General features: G+C 41.0%; 2 protein-coding genes across 3 annotated transcripts in view; one reads left to right on the forward strand and one right to left on the reverse strand.

Annotated features, from left to right (window-relative positions):
* Window positions 1-2,841: 2,841 nt before the first annotated feature.
* star2 (steroidogenic acute regulatory protein 2) lies at window positions 2,842-6,369 on the forward strand (the record flags this gene model as incomplete). Its single annotated transcript, XM_083903660.1, has 7 exons — window positions 2,842-2,905; window positions 3,032-3,139; window positions 3,642-3,778; window positions 3,870-4,028; window positions 4,746-4,930; window positions 5,321-5,414; window positions 6,265-6,369. 7 exons carry the CDS (start codon window positions 2,842-2,844, stop codon window positions 6,367-6,369), a joined length of 852 nt encoding a protein of 283 aa, XP_083759786.1.
* Window positions 6,370-8,102: 1,733 nt separating this feature from the next.
* The window catches only part of adamts14 (ADAM metallopeptidase with thrombospondin type 1 motif, 14), a 44,700-nt gene continuing 35,619 nt past the window's right edge, over window positions 8,103-17,183 (reverse strand). The window contains exons 16-22 of one of the 2 annotated variants that reach the window (XM_083903650.1): window positions 14,769-14,932; window positions 14,525-14,690; window positions 12,890-13,022; window positions 12,539-12,746; window positions 11,423-11,552; window positions 10,284-10,391; window positions 8,103-10,165 (exon numbers count right to left, since the gene is read on the reverse strand). In XM_083903650.1, the coding sequence (XP_083759776.1) occupies window positions 9,600-10,165; window positions 10,284-10,391; window positions 11,423-11,552; window positions 12,539-12,746; window positions 12,890-13,022; window positions 14,525-14,690; window positions 14,769-14,932 (1,475 nt within the window). In that variant the 3' untranslated portion in view covers window positions 8,103-9,599. The remainder of the gene's footprint in view (window positions 10,166-10,283; window positions 10,392-11,422; window positions 11,553-12,538; window positions 12,747-12,889; window positions 13,023-14,524; window positions 14,691-14,768; window positions 14,933-17,183) is intronic. The other variant, XM_083903651.1, reaches the window with a different exon arrangement.

Here is a 17,183-nt window from a genome sequence, read left to right on the forward strand (position 1 = left end):
GATCGCTATGTTGGATTTCAACCTTCAAATAATGATGGTTACACCAGCTTAGGACAGGGTGAATGTGACCTCTGTCGAATCCTGAGCAGAATCAGCATCTCCAGTGCTGGTGCATTGATGAAAGAGGAAGTGAAATCCATCCATTTTCTACCGTAGGGCGATTGGCAGGGTCACAGTTCCCCCAGTCCAACAACCAATCTATCCACTCTCACTTTTCTTGGTAATTTAGAGCATCCAATTTACCTAATCCCCAGTGGGAAGAAGCTGGAGAACCCAGAGAAAGCCCATGCACACACACAGAGAGAACATGCAAACTCCATGCAGGAAATGCCCTTGTTCTGACCGGGTGGTGAACCCGGGTCTTCTTGCTGTAAAGGCAAGAGTGCTAACCACTACACCAACCGTGTGGCCACTGCGGAGCCATTAGTCCATTAAAAACTGAACTATGGCGCTTCAATACTCTGCAGAGCTGCAATGGGTTAATGAATGGCCCACATTATCAGCAATAATTGTCAGTGTTTATCTGCCAAATCGGTGCCGTTGTGCAGTAGGTTCATGTGTTTGATCACAATGCTCAATTCCAGGACCCTGCACACGCCACGCAAAAGTGTCTCTCCCTCCAAAAAAGTCTATTTACTTATACTGAAGACGTGGAGTTTGCCACTGTGGGGGACTGCACAGCGTTTGCGTCCCCTGTCCCACCTATTGAGACAATGTCCCACATTTTATTCCACTGTACTGATGCTTGTCTATAAGTATTCATCTGATCCAATGGCTGTCGCCGCAGAGCTGCTTGTCTGATGTCATCCAAATCCAGACCCAGATGTTAAACACAGGGCACTGCCTCCCTCTTGTTGTCAGTCTGAGTCACCCCAAAGTGACATAAGGAAAAAACATTTTTTCTTCATTTTAAAATTTAAATTCAATTTCAATTTCAATTTTTTTTTTTTTTAATCTCGAGTTTCAAAGTCGAGATCTCGAGTTTTTTTTTTTTTTTTTTAAAGGGGGGGGGAGCGTCGTCCTTTATCCCACATAGAAATTCTATTTGTCCCTCTGTGTACCCTGTGGGAGGCCTCTGAAACGCCTTCGTTTTACTGTCAAAAAAAAGTCCTTGCCATGCGTCAGCTCTGGTGGCGTGACTGCAATTTGAGGTCAGCTGGCCTGGTCAGCAGGTGAAGTTCAGCATTCACGTCATGGATCCGTCTCACAAGGACACCTGTTGGCTCCGGGTGATAAGAGGCAGCTGTTTCTTGAGGCTCTATCAGTAATGAGGCAGCACTGAGAGGAGAGGGAGAGAGGGGGAGGGAAAGGGAAGGGACCAAGATACCACAGATACATGTTCTCACACACACACACATGTAAATCATCATACGAGGAGAGACGGATGGCCCTGGTGAGACAGAGACGTTGAAAATGTAGATAAGTGTCTCTCCTCAAATTCTAAAGATCAGCGTAGGTTAGTGTCAAGAGACAAATTATTCAGTCAGTTGTGTAGTGTAACATGAATCAAATCAAACCATCAGTGTTTCTGGACATTGTCATCACATTAGCCTTGTTTCTATAGCAACACAGACAGTGAGCAAAACAGTGTGAGGTTAAAAAGACAGCTTGACGTAAGAATGAGCAACAACTTACTGACGTGGGAACATGGAAAACAGGCAGTTCAGGAACAATGAGCTAAATTAAAAAATTAACTTAATTAACCTAATAACTTATTCAATTATAAACCTCAATTTGTAACTTGTGGCTACGTTTAAAAAAAAAAAAAAAAAAAGGTTTAATGGGATGAAGTGATGAATGAATCTAGGGAAGGAAAAATCATTTTAAATGAAAAGGGAACAAATTAGTTACTGAGCAAAAATAAAAGCATCATTTCCATAATTGAACAAGACAATGAGGCTTAACATCACACAGCGACAGTTGGTTGTGAAATAGTTGTGTATCGTCCTGACCTAACATCTGCACAGAGTGCAGGGAATTCTGGGAAAATTACAGAATTTTGCCCTATTTTGCAGATTCACGGCGTGAGCAGTCTTTTTTATGTATTCTCTGTATAATTATCCTTTGAAGATATGAGTTTCAGGTCTTTTTGGAGCACTGGTGGATTCAGATGTTGCACAATAAGGGGAAATAAAAAAAAAGCCTAGGAATTTAGAACATGGATAAACATTAATTTAATGTTACATGTTATGTTCAATTATACTTTGAATCAGAACTGCACTTTTCAGTCGGCTGTAGACACAATATACAAAATTAGACACAATACAGACATGAATGTGGGTGTGATTCACCTGAAAACATGGAAGCAAATTAAAAATGGTTGTGAAACTGGTTTTAATAGGAGATATGTATCATGTGTTCAAATCACCTGCTGCAGACACAAGCGTCTGATTTAATAGACATAAATTAAACATGTTATATTTTATTGTGTATTGTCTTTAATGCAACATTTTTTTTGAGAAACCAGGTCCTGATTAGTCATTAGATTTCTCAGATTCTGATTTAACTGTTTAATTGAATTTAGATTTAAATGTTCAGTCATGCTTGTTCCACGTTTTGTAGAACTGTGGACATCAAAAATGCCTCTCTTCTCATTTATACACTGTTTTATTAAATGTTATTATATATATAAAGAAGAAGGATGAAGTACTGTGTGTTCCTGCGCATCACCCTCGGTTTCTGTGACGAAACGTCCTGTCAAGTGTGACCTTCAAAACAGAATTCAGATCAGTTCCTATCTTCTTCTCTGGCCCTTATCTCAGTGGAATGTCCTTCGCAGGCCGTATAAAGTCCAGACCCCGAGCTCTTTTTCGTTGCCGTCACTGCCAAAGTCAACCAACAATGCTGCCAGCTGTTGTGAAGCTCTGCTGTGGAATCTCCTATCCACACCTGAGGAGTACGGCAGGTAAACATTCTCGTCGATCTGAAACGAGGACCCCCCCTCCCCCCTTTTTTTTCATTTCTTCACGCACACCACCAGGCACCACTCTGACTTCTCACCTGCTTGATTTTCTCCTTTTGCTTGCTTCAGCACTTCAGCGCACAGCTGTGGCAGTGATAGGCCAGGAGATCACACACATGCAGCGATGGGGGCAAAGTCAGCACCGCATAAGAGCACATGCAGGTTGGAATTTCAAAGGTAAATTCATTGTTCGTATGGTTTCTTTGACATGTTCAGAGTGTAGCTGTCTAATGCCACCATTTGATTTGTTATTTCAGCAGTGTTGTGGTGACCTCATATAATTATTTCTCCATCTTTTTTAGAATATATGTCAGGGGCAGACATGTTTATGTACAGTCTTTTTTCATGAGAAAAATCTCCTTCTAGAGGCTGAAGTTAAAAAAATATAAACGGAGAGGATCCCTACTTGTATTTATACATGTTGGAAATGAGTATTTTGATGGCTGCCTGGAATAAACCTGCTATTATAGACATGTTTTACAGCTTATATTATTAAATAGGATTCCATTCCTTTTTTAAGAGAGCCACCAAGGTGGTGCCTTTCACTTTAGTAGCATCTACTAAAGTGATTGAAATTTACATTGTATAATCATAATATAGCTCCATATTGCTACAGGAACAAATGCAATGGCCTCAAACTTTGGCACAGAACATGTAACTGAATTTTCCAATTTTGCAGAGCCCAAACCTGTAGCTGCAGAGCCAGCGTTGGCACAAAATGATCAGCTGTTCTATGTGCAACAAGGCCAGCAAGCAATGAGGAAGGCTCTCAGGGTGTTGGAGGACAAAGATGGATGGAAGGTCGAAATCAAAGAGGTACAGTGAGCACGCATGAGGAGGGGGCCTAGTGCTCTCTGAAACACTATAATCATATAATCATGTATGTATGTTGATTCCCCTCCCCCAGAGCAACGGAGATGTGATTTGTAGCAAAGTGATGCCAGGCTCCAGGAAGGTCTTCAGGCTGGAGGCAGTGGTGGAGGCCAGTGTGGATGAGCTCCACGACCTTCTGTTTGCCAGAGTGGAGGAGATGCACAAGTGGAACTCGAGCATTCAGCACATCAACGTGAGCATGCAGCCAGATTGACGGTTGAATTTGATTTGGATGTTTCTGTCAAGCACAGAACATTATACCCAGACATGTTTACTTCCATGCATTAGACACATAACCCTAAAGGAGAACAATAAAGAAGAAAAATGTGACTCATTCACCTCCTTCACACATAGATAATAACATCTGTCGTACTAATTGATCATCTCAAGACATAAAAACAAACTGTAACCTATAAACATTCAATGTGAATGCTGTTTAAGACGTTTGTCCACAAGATCATTTAGTTACATGAGTTCAGTTTTATGAAAGTAAAAGGAATTCTCTGTGATTGTTAAAGGTGCATTTTGTAATAAATCTAAAGCAACTGGCCATAAAATCCTCCTAATATGTCACAGAGACTCATATGATGTATATATATATAATGTTCATATAACAAACTGAACTGACCAACAACAACAGTACAGCCAAAATATTTGCATTAAAAAAAATCTTTATAAATCATGTTTTGGCATGTGGCGCCACCTACCGCCGTCTACCAATCATTACAGCCAGTAGAGTCTCAGCTGCCGAGCAACCACGGGTTGCCAGTTACGTCAGAAAAGGAAACCTAAAAGACCTCGGTATTTTGAATTTGAATGTAGTAACCGTTTTTGGCCACATTCTTACATATGGCACCTTTAAAGCTTCAATTGACTCCCCGAGCAAACTGAATGACATTTCTTGTCGTAGGTTCTGAATCACGTTGGACCCGACACAATCATCACTCACGAGGTTTCAGCCGAGAGAGCAGGAAACCTGATCGGCCAAAGGGATTTCCTGAGCATCAGACATAGCTTCAAACAAAAGTCCAGTGTTTATCTTGGAGGAGCAGCCATTCAGCTGGAGTCGTTCCCACCTCAGGCAGGTTTTGTCAGGTAGGACGATCATTTACACACGGGCAAAGAAAGCTCTTTCCCAACTGGGCATTAATCCTAATGTGCTCATACAGTACTAGATATGTTGTTTTGGCAAAGCCATAGTGATCGTACATTACAATTATTATTACAAACATTTGCAGCAATACATATTGTGTGAGTTTGCACAGTGGTGGAGTTGACCTTTTTAATCTGATCTCATTTTATTAGATTAATATCAGAGGATTTTGAAGGATGTAAAGTAAGCAGGATGATGCTATTGTTATGTGACATTTAGCTGCTTAAAATGTAAATTCATAATTCGCATATGGGAAAATGTGTTTGACACTTTGATAACCATGTGCTTATGAAATGTACATTGTGTATAAGCTCATTTTTTCCTGCTTACAGAGCAGAGGATGGACCAACATGCATTATCATACAGGCTCTAAATGGGGACCAGAAGAAATGTCATTTCACATGGCTTCTTAATATGGACGTTAAGGTAAAAGCTTCTGCAGTCTCCACTTAGTGCAATTATATTTGTGCATTTACTTCCATAAACATGCTTGTTTCGTGTCATAAAGCATAACAATTCTTCCACCAGGCTTTTAGCTGGTTAATGGCAAAATTGTTTGAATGGCCATTTTCTGATGTGAAAGATCTGTACCCCTGCCTTTGGATGCTCTGGTAAACCATGAGCATCTTGGGAATTTTCTGTCATAATTATCTTTGACAGGAGACGCAATAATAGTGCGATATGGGAATTTAAGATAAGAAATGGTTCTTTATTTCACAGTTAAGTATGCTTGTGACGAAGATAAGGAGCCAGAGGTGAACCCAGAAATGTCACTTCATTTAGGATTCTGGAATTGTTGTAAATCTACATGTTGTACTTCATCTTTTCTGTTTTCCTGACCACATCTGCTGTGCCCTGAGCATAAAACATCTTTCATTCTTAACTATTACATAATAGTTTGACAAGATAGTCACAAACATGCTTTTCAAATGAGAACTGTTGAGTTCAAAGCAAGTGAGAATTAGGTTTGACCACTTGTTGAACTGACGTCTTCATCTGCGTCAGAGTGTTATTATCTATATTATTATGTATAATGCGCTGTTATTTCATTTTTCTCAGTAGTGCTTCTGTACAAAAATTAAGTGCTTTGGACATACAGTACACTAATTTGCTCATGTAACGACATAATGCATCTCTATAAGTAGGTCTATTTGCATATGAACAGTTCGTCTTGTACAGTGGGATTGTGTATGTAGCTTATTTCCAAGCCCTTATATTCACCAATGTCTGACCAGAGAACAATTTTGTGGACTAACAAGGATACCTTTGTTCTCAGGGCTGGCTGCCAAAATCCATTGTCAATCAGGCTTTGCCCAGAGAACAGCTTGATTTCACCAGAAACCTCCGCAGACATCTCACAGCGAGCGCCACCCAGGGCTGAGTCTCTGTGACACACACACAAGACACAGTGGCAGCTCCCTGTCATCACTCAGAGGGGAAAACTGGCACATGTAGAGCCGTGGTGACAGGCAGGCTGCTCAACAGAATCCTGTCCTTTTAGTGAGTGCTCAAGCGCTGCCTGGGGAAGAAACTGTGCTCCAAAGGCCGTGCAGAGCACAGCTGGCACAGAAGAGTTTCAGCAGTTGGGGCCAGCCTCACAGGAGAAAGTGGAGATTTATAATAGGAATTAAAGTCTAGTGTCACTCCTCTGTTGACACAAGACTAGCTGCACACATGGACCTAGTTAATAAAATGCTACATGTGCTACACTTTTTCATACTCTTGACTAATTTTCTTCCTTCAATTCACTGTGTGAAGTTTTGAAATCAATAGCATGTAAGTGCTTCTTCTCACCCCATGATGCAATTCACACTGAAAAGAACATGATAAGCTTTAATGCTCATGTGGCAAAAATAAGTGCCCCACACAAATTGCCATGGGAATAGCACACAACTCCTTATATGGACATCCTGGGAGTGTGCCACATCTTCAGGCCATACAAAGTGCATTTTCTCCGTCTTCTTATGTGTTGTTTAGTCAAAGTTATGATTCATTTGTCGTGTCGCATTTACTTTTTAAAAAGCGCGAGTATCGATAATTGTGCAGAAGTCTCTAAATAGACCGTTTTTCATTTTTGTTCCTAAAAATGAGCCAAGCAAACTAAATTACTATTATTATTATTATTATTTTAATGGAGTACTTTTAAATGTGTGTTTATATATATAGTTGGTGGAAATGCTGAAAATGGTTTTAAAGGGGACATATTATGCAGAATCAACTTTTAAATCATTTAACTTGTTATATTTGGGACTCTGGAGGTCCTATCAGTCAAAGGCAAAATGTGAAAAAAGATGACTCACTCATGTTTTTGTGGTCCTCCTCAGTCTAAGGACAGGAGATAAAACACCCGTTGTTAACTTCCGCACTCATTGAGACGTCACAATGTACTAAATTCCTGGAATTGTTGTCTCGAGGAGCTCCGCTTTGTCCATAAAACACACAAGAGTGCTGTCGAGGGCAACGGTATCCAAAAACCGGAAGTCTGCGAAAAGTTCTATTCTTGGCTCCACAGTGCAGCACAGAGTCCTACACAAATTTGAGCCTCAGAGGATTTATCTGTTCAGTGGATCACTTTTCCAAATGCAAACTGCTGTTAGCTCCCAGTAGCCTCTGTGGCTGATGTCATTTCCTGTCCCTTAAGTTTCATTTTCCTTTTTTTTTTTAAAGGTGGACCTAAAGAGATACTACTAAACAGAGCGTTGTGAACATGGCTGTTTTGGCAGGGTGATTGAACTGCTGTGGTGTTTCATCCATTGGTATTTTGACCAAAGCATGTCACAGACATGTACATTAGGACACCAGGGAACTAGGTTAACTTGGAGAAATAGGTTATAATATGACCCCTTTAACACAGTGATGGAAAATACAGCCTCAATGCTCTGTGTTTTCCTCTTCATGGAAACCAAATAAGAAAAAACAAGTACAGTAGGCCAACGAGAACACAGTGAAATAACAACAACGATCATCCTTTCAAATGTCTTTTACTTTGTTCTCCGTAACACTTTTAAAAATTCAATAAATATTAACATTTAAAGCTTTCATCCACATATGTATATACAAGAACTATACAATTAACATAATTATGTAACGAACTGCAACGCAGGAATGGTGTGACAGTGTGGGCAACCAGTCTTTAGACTTCTAGCATCACCTGTATTTCTCCAACTGCAAAAGAAGACTTTTCATAACTTGAAATTTACACTATATACATTAGCTGAAAAATATATCAGTTACATAAAAAATATAATATTGTGAAAAAAAAAGAAATAATAATAATAGTATTTTTGATTTTCAGGTGTAAGTAACTGACTTGAGGGTTGTCTCACTGGTGATCACCAATACATTGAATGTTAACAATAAAAAAAATAACAAAGAGCACCAGGGAGAGAGAAGCCATGTTACGCACTGCCAAGTGTGAGGACAATGAAGTCTTAAGTGTGCCAACGAAATAACGTAAACCTTCTGTGATAATCGATGTAAAAGCAATTTTAGCCGGTTGCCTGGCAACATCGCGGGCGACTAGAAAGGGTGAAAAAAAAAAAAATTGTACATGATCGCATCACTTAAAGTTACAGCTTTGGTGATTTTTATTGTTGTTAATGTTATTATTCTGCCTCTGTTTAGTCTGCATGAACAGAAAATATGTCACGTTATATTTTTTTTTACCCTGCATTAAACCACTGAAAGCAGTTTTTGAGCAGTAGAATTCACTTGGTGGAGGCTTCTTTGTGTTTTCAGTCATTCTGGTCAACCTGTTTGGCGTCTGTCTTTACTGACTCAATGTTGCTTCTGTCTTAACGTAAAAAATAAATGACTTCCTGGAATGTGTCACCATGTGTCACGAGATATAAACACACCGATATACCGAGAAAAGAGTCTGCGATGTCATGCACAGTCCTGTCTCCTTCGGTTATGACAAGAATATGTGACAATGAAATAAGATAAAGAGATATTTGTATATTTCTGGAGTGACAAACCTAAAAAAAAAGAAACATTTTAATAAAATTTGGCTATTTAATTATTTTTAAATCAGAAAAAAAAACCTTAAAAAAAACGGGCTTTAAATGAATAGTTGCAACTTATAAGAATAACACTGAGCAATGCATTAATGCTCTCTATATATTTTAGTGGCACACTACAGACTCCATAGATGGCACTGCACCTTCTCAAAACCATGGCCTTTGACTAATGTCATTTTCACAATAGCAGTTCATAGTAGTTCTAATGCACTTGAAAAAAAAAAACACATGCTTACACTACTGTACACAGATAAAAACATGACCGTAGCAATGCAGTCATCACATTTTGAAACATGTCTTGTAGTCGTTTTAGTTTACAGCACCTTCGTTATGACAACCTTTTTTTTTTTTTTCTTTTTTTTCTTTTCAAACCTCTTCCCGTTTTGTTTCTTTGAGCAGAGCGATGCCGCCGCGCAGGTCGCTCTGGAGATTTGATGAGGTAACCATCACTGGTCAGTTCACTGGCATGTACAAAAAACAAAAATAGAAAAGAAAAAAAAAAAAAAAACATTTGCAGCAAGTCCATTAGATGCTGAGTTTGATGTGTTTGACCGTGTCACTGAGCAGCATGTTCACAACATCGCTCAGTTTCTTATTTCTGAGCTGACAGGGTACTGTGACTAAAGTCCCTGTCGGATCCTAAATTGTCCCTTCTTGACTTGGCAGTGACTGGGCCTAAAGTGCTGTTTGGACTGTGTTCTTTCGAGGCACCCGTGTTGGAGTCTGCTGTGGGCCGTGCTGGCTCTGGAGGTAGAAGAGGCCGTGGGTCCGAGTCTCCCTTCCCAGCTATGAGTAAGGAGTTACTGGTGGGAAACTGGGGCAGAGCGGCAGCTGTGGATGATGAGGATTCAGTAGCGGGGGCAGTGGTTGGCGCTGGGGCAGTGGACCATGGCCGTCTGCTCACGGGTTCAGTGGTTTGAAGTGGATTCTGTGTGGTGGCAAGTAGAGGAGCTTTGGATGATGAAGGTTGAGATGGAAAAGAGGGCTCTGGTTCAGCCGAGACCACTGGAGTGTCTTGTATGTCTGGAGCATGAGTGGCAAGGTTTTTCTTGTTGTTGCACGACTCACAGCAAAGCTTATTATATCCAGGAATGGAACAATAACGAGCCAAAACCTCCATTTGACAGAAAATCGATTTATCGCCGAGACATGGCTCATCTTGCAATGACAAGACAAATGACATCATTAGAGTGTGACTGACAAAACCTTGTGCAGTGTAGATTGTACAGCTTGATCAGTGTGATTATTCCTGCGAGAGAAGACATGAATGACTTACTTGAAGATATTTTGTGGACAGGGTTGTCAGAAGCCCTTTGGTGTGTCACCTCATCTTTTATTGATGAATTCACAATCGCCTCAACACTGAGAGAAGACACTGGCTGTCCTGGAGTGTGGAGGGGGAAAAAAAAGAAAGAAATTAAAGAACTCCTTTCAAAGAGATGGCAGAGGAACATTGCTACTGGAAGGGGAAAAAAAGAGAGCTGTGTTATTTAGAAACGTATAATAAACACTGGAGCTATTTGCAGAACAAAGAGCACAAAAGTGCATCGACTTCTACTTGCACTTTTCCAGAAGTGTAGCACCTTTGGGTTTCAAACATCACATTTTAATCATTTACATAAAGGTTGCACATGAACGTACATAATATACTGGATGCACAGCCTGAACTTCTTTAAGCCAGTCACTGCCGCACAGGGCACTGATTGGTGCTTTCAGTTCTTTGGCATGGGAGTAAAAAAAAACTTAAGAGCTTAAGTGCAAAAGTGTTTTCTCAAAATAAGTCCAAATTTACATGAATTTATATGTAACCTTGAAACTGTTTTATAAGTGTGCAGGTGATTGGTTGACAGATTTGGAACGAATTGCAATTCTGGTCCATTCTCCACTTTATGAAGTCCGTTTCTGACATTGTGATTGCCATGTGGGTTTGAAAAGACACATTTCCAAATGCGGTTGCATACATAATAGATGAGTCTGTGATGAAAGAAAGGAGTTGGGTGAAGCTGTCAGTAGCAGTATAGCCCTGCTGACATCAGCTGTGATCTCTATCAGCAGCAGTTGACAGGTGACGTCTCATGTGAAAGCGCCAGCGCAGAACATAAAGGTAGTGCACGTACCTTTGTTCATATTCGAAAGTACGACACTACAGCTTTAACCTCTAATGATGTCCATTGCTCTGGAACTAACATGTACAGTTTTAATCTCCTGAATATCAGGCATGTTATACACCCTGATGAGTCAGTAAGCAGATGATCTGGACCAAACAATGGCGTCACTCAAGGTGTCTGGCCAGAATTCTTTTACCATGTGACCCTAAAGAGTAATGTAGTCCATTTTCATGATATTCAAGGCGGTGACACACAGTGATGTACGTCAAACTTTGTAAATGGAAGTCCTACGGTACATGTGTCTCACCTGGACAATAACTGAGTTTGCAAATGAGGATTGTTTCGGGCTTTTCCCCCTCACATTCGCCGATGGTGTTGTCACTGGCCTTGCAAACCACCTGCCTTTGCTGGATTCCCTCGCCACAGGTCACAGAGCACTAACAAACAACAAACAAACACACACTTACTCGAGACAGACGACATGTCAAAGAGTTTTGAACCTTCATTTTCCCAATAACCCTCTTATGACCATCATGATAATCCGGCCGCATGGATTTATTTAGATTTTTATGGCTGTAAAATGTTAAATGAGTGAGTGCTTCTGCTCCTTTTTCCAAGATAAAAAAGTTTAACTTTCAATATCTGGCGGTTATTCAACCATTTATGAATATGGTACTGAGAAGCTGACGTCACAAACGTTTGACGCGCTGGTGAACCTTGTCTGTGATTGACGGTCGTTCCGCGGAAGTGCTGAGGGCTCGTAGAATTTTCTAGATATCACAAACGGTCCAGGAGTTACAGTAATGACAAGTAAGCATGCCAAATCCTGTCTGCAACGCCAGGCATTGTAACAGAAGGGTTAAAGGTGCCATATGTAAGAATGTGGCCAAAAACGGTTAATACATTCAAATTCAAAATACCGAGGTCTTTTAGGTTTCGTTTTCTGACGTAACTGGCAACCCGTGGTTGCTCGGCAGCTGAGACTCTAATGACTGCAATGACTGGTAGACGGCGGTAGGTGGCGCCACATGCCAAAACATGATTTCAAAACATAAACATGATTTGCAGTCTGCAAAATATTTTTTTTAATGCAAATAGTTTGGCTGTACTGTTGTTGTTGGTGAGTTCAGTTTGTTATATGAACATTATTCCTGAGTCTCTGTGACATATTAGGAGGATTTTATGGCCAGTTGCTTTAGATTTATTACATAATGCACCTTTAACAGAGATACGTCAAGTGCACAAATTTAAAATGAGAGTTGACAAAACTACAACCTGAATAACGTGCAAAAACATATTCTACAATAACCATCTCATAATTCCTTATTTTTCTGAGCAAACTAATGTTCGCAGCCACTTCGTTCTACCATGTTCCCGTTCCCCAGTGAAGCATAATTCTCAAGCCAAGTTTGCCGCCACTCACTTGTGACCATGCGCCTGTCCTCCACTGGGCTGGGCAGGTGGTAGAGTTGCAGGTTCTCCTCGTCTCTGGACGGTTCTGGGTGCAGTGTTTGCTGTGGACAGACCTGTTGGTGCCGTTGTGGAGCTCCTGCATGCACTGTACCACCCTTGTCTGGTAGCTAAGCTTCCCACAGGTCTTACTGCAGGGACTCCACTCCTCCACCACCCACCTGCCAACAAATCAGTCCACTTTGAGAATCTCTACAATGTCAAGGTTATACTTACATCTATGGAACTTGGTCAATCGGAAGCAAAGCCATTATGACCACTTTTAGCAGCTATTGAATTATAGCTGTGGCTGTGAGTCACTTACATCGGCTGGCTGCACTCTTGCACGTTGCAGCGTTTGCGGATAGGTTTGGGCTTTTTGCTGGTGTCACAAAAGTTTCGATGCACCAAACGACTGTCGCTCTTTCTCCTGCAGCCATATTTTGTGTACTGTATGCCTGAAGGATGGAAAAAGAGACACCGTTATTCACGTACGGTTGTTATAGAGTTGTGAAACAGACAAATAGCTGTTGATTTGTAAATCAAACCGAGCGTATGCCGCTGTGCTTCAATCTTCCCTCAGTCGTTACTTAAAATTCATAACTCTGCGTCGTCATGCGTCACAAAAACAATGTAACAGACATGGTTGAATATTACACACCAGAGCTTTAAAGTGGTTTTGTCTAACATTTCCACCATTGTTTCATTCAAACCTTGGCAAATAAATCCAAACTATGCTGCCAAATGCCAAAAGTGATTGTGATGTTAAAATGCATGCTTATTGGATCGCAACTGCTGCTGTTTCCTTCATCGCACAGCTCCAATTAATTCTCCTGGATGCGGTCTTGACAAATAACTTTATGTTTTTAGACAGATGAGTCTGTGTGTGAGAGTGGGTGGATGTGGCGGAAGAAAAGTAATGAATCGCAGGGTCTTATAAACAATAGACTATTTTACTTTACTTTACTTTGACATTCAAAGGGCACAATAAAGGTTCCACACTGGCGCTTTAAAACGAGACGTTACCACACAACATACCCTAAAAGTACTCAAATATATTACCCAAATATTTTTTAACGAGGGTCCTATTTGATAATGTGAAGATTTCCGCTGGCCAATGGTCCTTTTTTCCAGTAACATTTACATAAATAGGCACTGTTTTATAAAAAATTAATTTTCATTGTCACAATTATCATTAATAAATGGAAATGCAACTAAATTTAAGCCATGTAGGAGTGAAAAATTGAATAAACATTGCCTTTCTTTCCACACCTGGAGTCAAATTACATGTCTGTCCATGGTGGGTTTCAAACCCTGGGACTCTGGTATAAAAGCGTTGTGACCAAGGTCAATTTTTTTGTCTGTCTGTTCCTGGCCATAAATAATACATGCTGTGGGCCGCACAACACCTCACCGAGGGCCGTAATACTAAACATGCCCAAATATATAAACCTGCAGCTTTAACCCCTTCTTCCCTGACCCCTTTTTTGGAGTTCCTGTTTGAAAATGACATGCCCAAACTAAATAGAGTGTATCTCTGCAGTTACAGGCTCTATGTGGATTATCTTGGTATCAAAATAAAGATAACACTTGTGAGATTCCACCAGAGGTGTAAGGATTTTTTTAAAAGAACATTATATTTTAAAGTAAATATCACCTTTAAATATAGATGTCAAGTTCATCTCTCTTTTGGCACAGTTTGGCCCCATATGTGCCAAATAATATAATTATTTTCGCTCCTGCTGGTTTGATCCATCTGTGTTTTAACTGTGTTTCGTGAACATAAGAATGTTTTTTATGAGCGTTTAGCTGAGTTTCTGACCTTCCTGTGAGTATGCACCATGTCTGTGTTTACTAAAGTTCGATACAGTATGGTTTTATGGCGTTTTTGTCGCTGAGTGTGATGCTGCCCGCGGTACCGGGGGGAAACAGGGAAGAAGAAGTTGATTGACTTACTGACCTCCACCACAATGTTTGGAGCACTGAGACCAGCTCTTCAGTGCCCACTCGTATGTATCCAGCTCAGCCAGAAGTACATTGTTGTTGGTAATAAGGGGCAACAGGTCCTCGTGAATGATATATTTATATGTCAAGCTAATTTTTGCATCTTCCGCCTGCGGAATGACCTGCAACAAAGAGAAACAAATGATTTACATCAAGAGTGAAACGGGCAAAGTGAAAGTGCTTGATTGAGTCCCACTCACCAGAACTATAATGCCTTCATGCAGAGGACCAGATGTTTTTAGGGTCTCCTTCTCACCACCAATAGAATACTCCCACTGTAGACCATTTTCGATGAATGTCTTTGATTCAGCGTCTTCACTTTTTGCGTTCAGTATGAAGTTCCCAGTTACCAGATTCTTCACAGCTGTCAGCAAAGAGGGAAAACAGATTTAATGCATGTGTAGTGTGAAGGAATGTGCACGCACCATGCACTCTCTTTGTTAATTACATTAAAATCTCTTTTAAACATTGAACAGAAATTCTGAATCGACCCTCGGTTGCCAGACAACTGTGTGATTTTCCTTTAAAAAGAGAAAACGTGTCAGTATGTATTTTGAGATGCTTGGCGTTGTGGTAAGCCAGCAGTAATTCCTCCAAGTTGTGTGTCATCTCTTCTTCCCATGAGCTAATCAAAGCCAGAAGGGAAAACAGTGGAGAAAAGAGGAGAGGCAGGGTTTAGTGGAACACCACTGTGATCTGTTGACTCACTCAGTCGTACAGAGAGCTGCTGTGAGCAGAGCAATATTAGAGTGTCATCACTACACATACCTTCAGAACCTTTGACATAACCTTTGCAGAGTAAACAGGTAAGGTGCACTGACATTAACTACCATTTTCAAACCCCAAACCTTTACCTTTTTAAGGTTAAGTTTCACCATAGCACTAAAAAAATTTTCAGCTGTGAAAGCTACATGTCAATATAATGAATAAATATTTAAAGCTACTGCTAACTACTTCAACTTTAGGGCAGAAGTATTGACATGCTCCCACCAGTTTTACATTTCCTTCTGCTACAGCATAAGCTACACCTGCAACTGTGGGTTGGTATGTAAAAACAAACAGCACACGGTTAAAATAGCATACTGGCTGCCAGAGGAGAACACAGAGGAAAACTGTTTTTCCATCTCATACATTAACAATCATGGAGGGTAAAGGAGAATGTGGCAGTTTTGTGCAAATGTATACAAGCGACTTAATGTGTATTCCATATTATGTATGGAAACTGCAGGTGCACATACATCCTTTTAGGTTAAAACTTCCTCACCTCTTAAATCAAGTGTAATCAATGGCGTTTGACTGCATTATTAGAAACTCGTGAATGGCAGCAGGAGAAAGACGAGACCAAGTGTATCCTGATCAGTGTATTTCTGATTTCTCTTTTCTGGAAGTTGTTGGCTCCATGATAGATGGGCACCCTCTTGCACCTTTATACCGCTGGCCGTAAATTGTGGTGAAAGGGTGCTGATGTACTGGTGACCTGTGCGGGCTGTATCCAGCCTTTTCGCCCTATGTCAGCTGAGATTGGCAGCAGTAGCAGCTCCGCAAACCCTCATGTGGAGGATATGGTAGACAATGGATGGGTGATGATGTGGGGTGATGTGTGCTGATTGCACCATTGGCTACAGGCTATAGGCACAGCATGTAGTAAAGTGGTGGACTCTTAACTTTAAGTGTTAAGGCCACATTATACTTCTCCGACTGCGTAATGCGTTATCCGACTGCGTCACCACGGAGACGCCTCGAGCCTTTATACTTCTGCGTCGTGGTGACGGACACGCTGCAATTTCCCGACCGATCAGTAGGGGTCGCTGCGCAAGGTTGTTGTGCTTCTGGTTACAGTGAGCAATGGTGTCCGAGAGAGAAAGAGAGAGAAAGACTGTTGTTGTTGAAACAGTGGCGGTTCCTCACTTTTCTGTGTGACGGAACGCAGTTTTAAGATAATTTGAGGCGAGAAATTGGCCATTTAGAGTCTAAATATGTGCTGTGTGTGTTAAGATATGACGTATTTATAGTTTGGCAGCGGCGTTATAGGCAGGGATCAGCTCCGCATCTGTGGACGCTCGGTGCGCACTGTGAGCCGGCACAGAGCAGCGTTATCTCGGCCTGTCCTGAGGACCAATCGCAGCGTAACCTACGCAGAGCACTTTACGCAGAAGTATAAATTGGGCTTTAGGACTTCAGCACAATCCTCAAACAACACTGAGATTTAGTAGTTTCCGGCCCAGTGGAAAATAATAAGTGACACCGGTTGGTGAGACTGCAGATTTGAACAAATGGAAGTTTCCTCCATCACTGATCCACCAAGTCTAGGACTTATGGTGTTCTTTGCACACCAAAAAGGTTGTTGTTCTTCTTTGTTTGTCCATTTAGGCTGCTGTAGGAACATGGCAGCATAAGATGGCAGCCTCTGTAATTCTCCAAGATTCTTTGAAGAATCTCCCTCCAGGTCCCTCATATGATCTCCGGTTAATGTTCAAGTGTGCTCATGTGAGAATGCAGCAGGAGAAACCACAGCAATTGAATGGGTCCAATTGCAGCAGGAGGTTTTTGACCCCCTAGTGTCTGAAGTATGTTACTACAGCGAGAGTTTAGACATTGTGTATTACAAAAAAAAC

This window comes from Microchirus variegatus (assembly GCF_963457635.1).
Source record: "Microchirus variegatus genome assembly, chromosome: 17".
NCBI lineage: Eukaryota > Metazoa > Chordata > Actinopteri > Pleuronectiformes > Soleidae > Microchirus > Microchirus variegatus.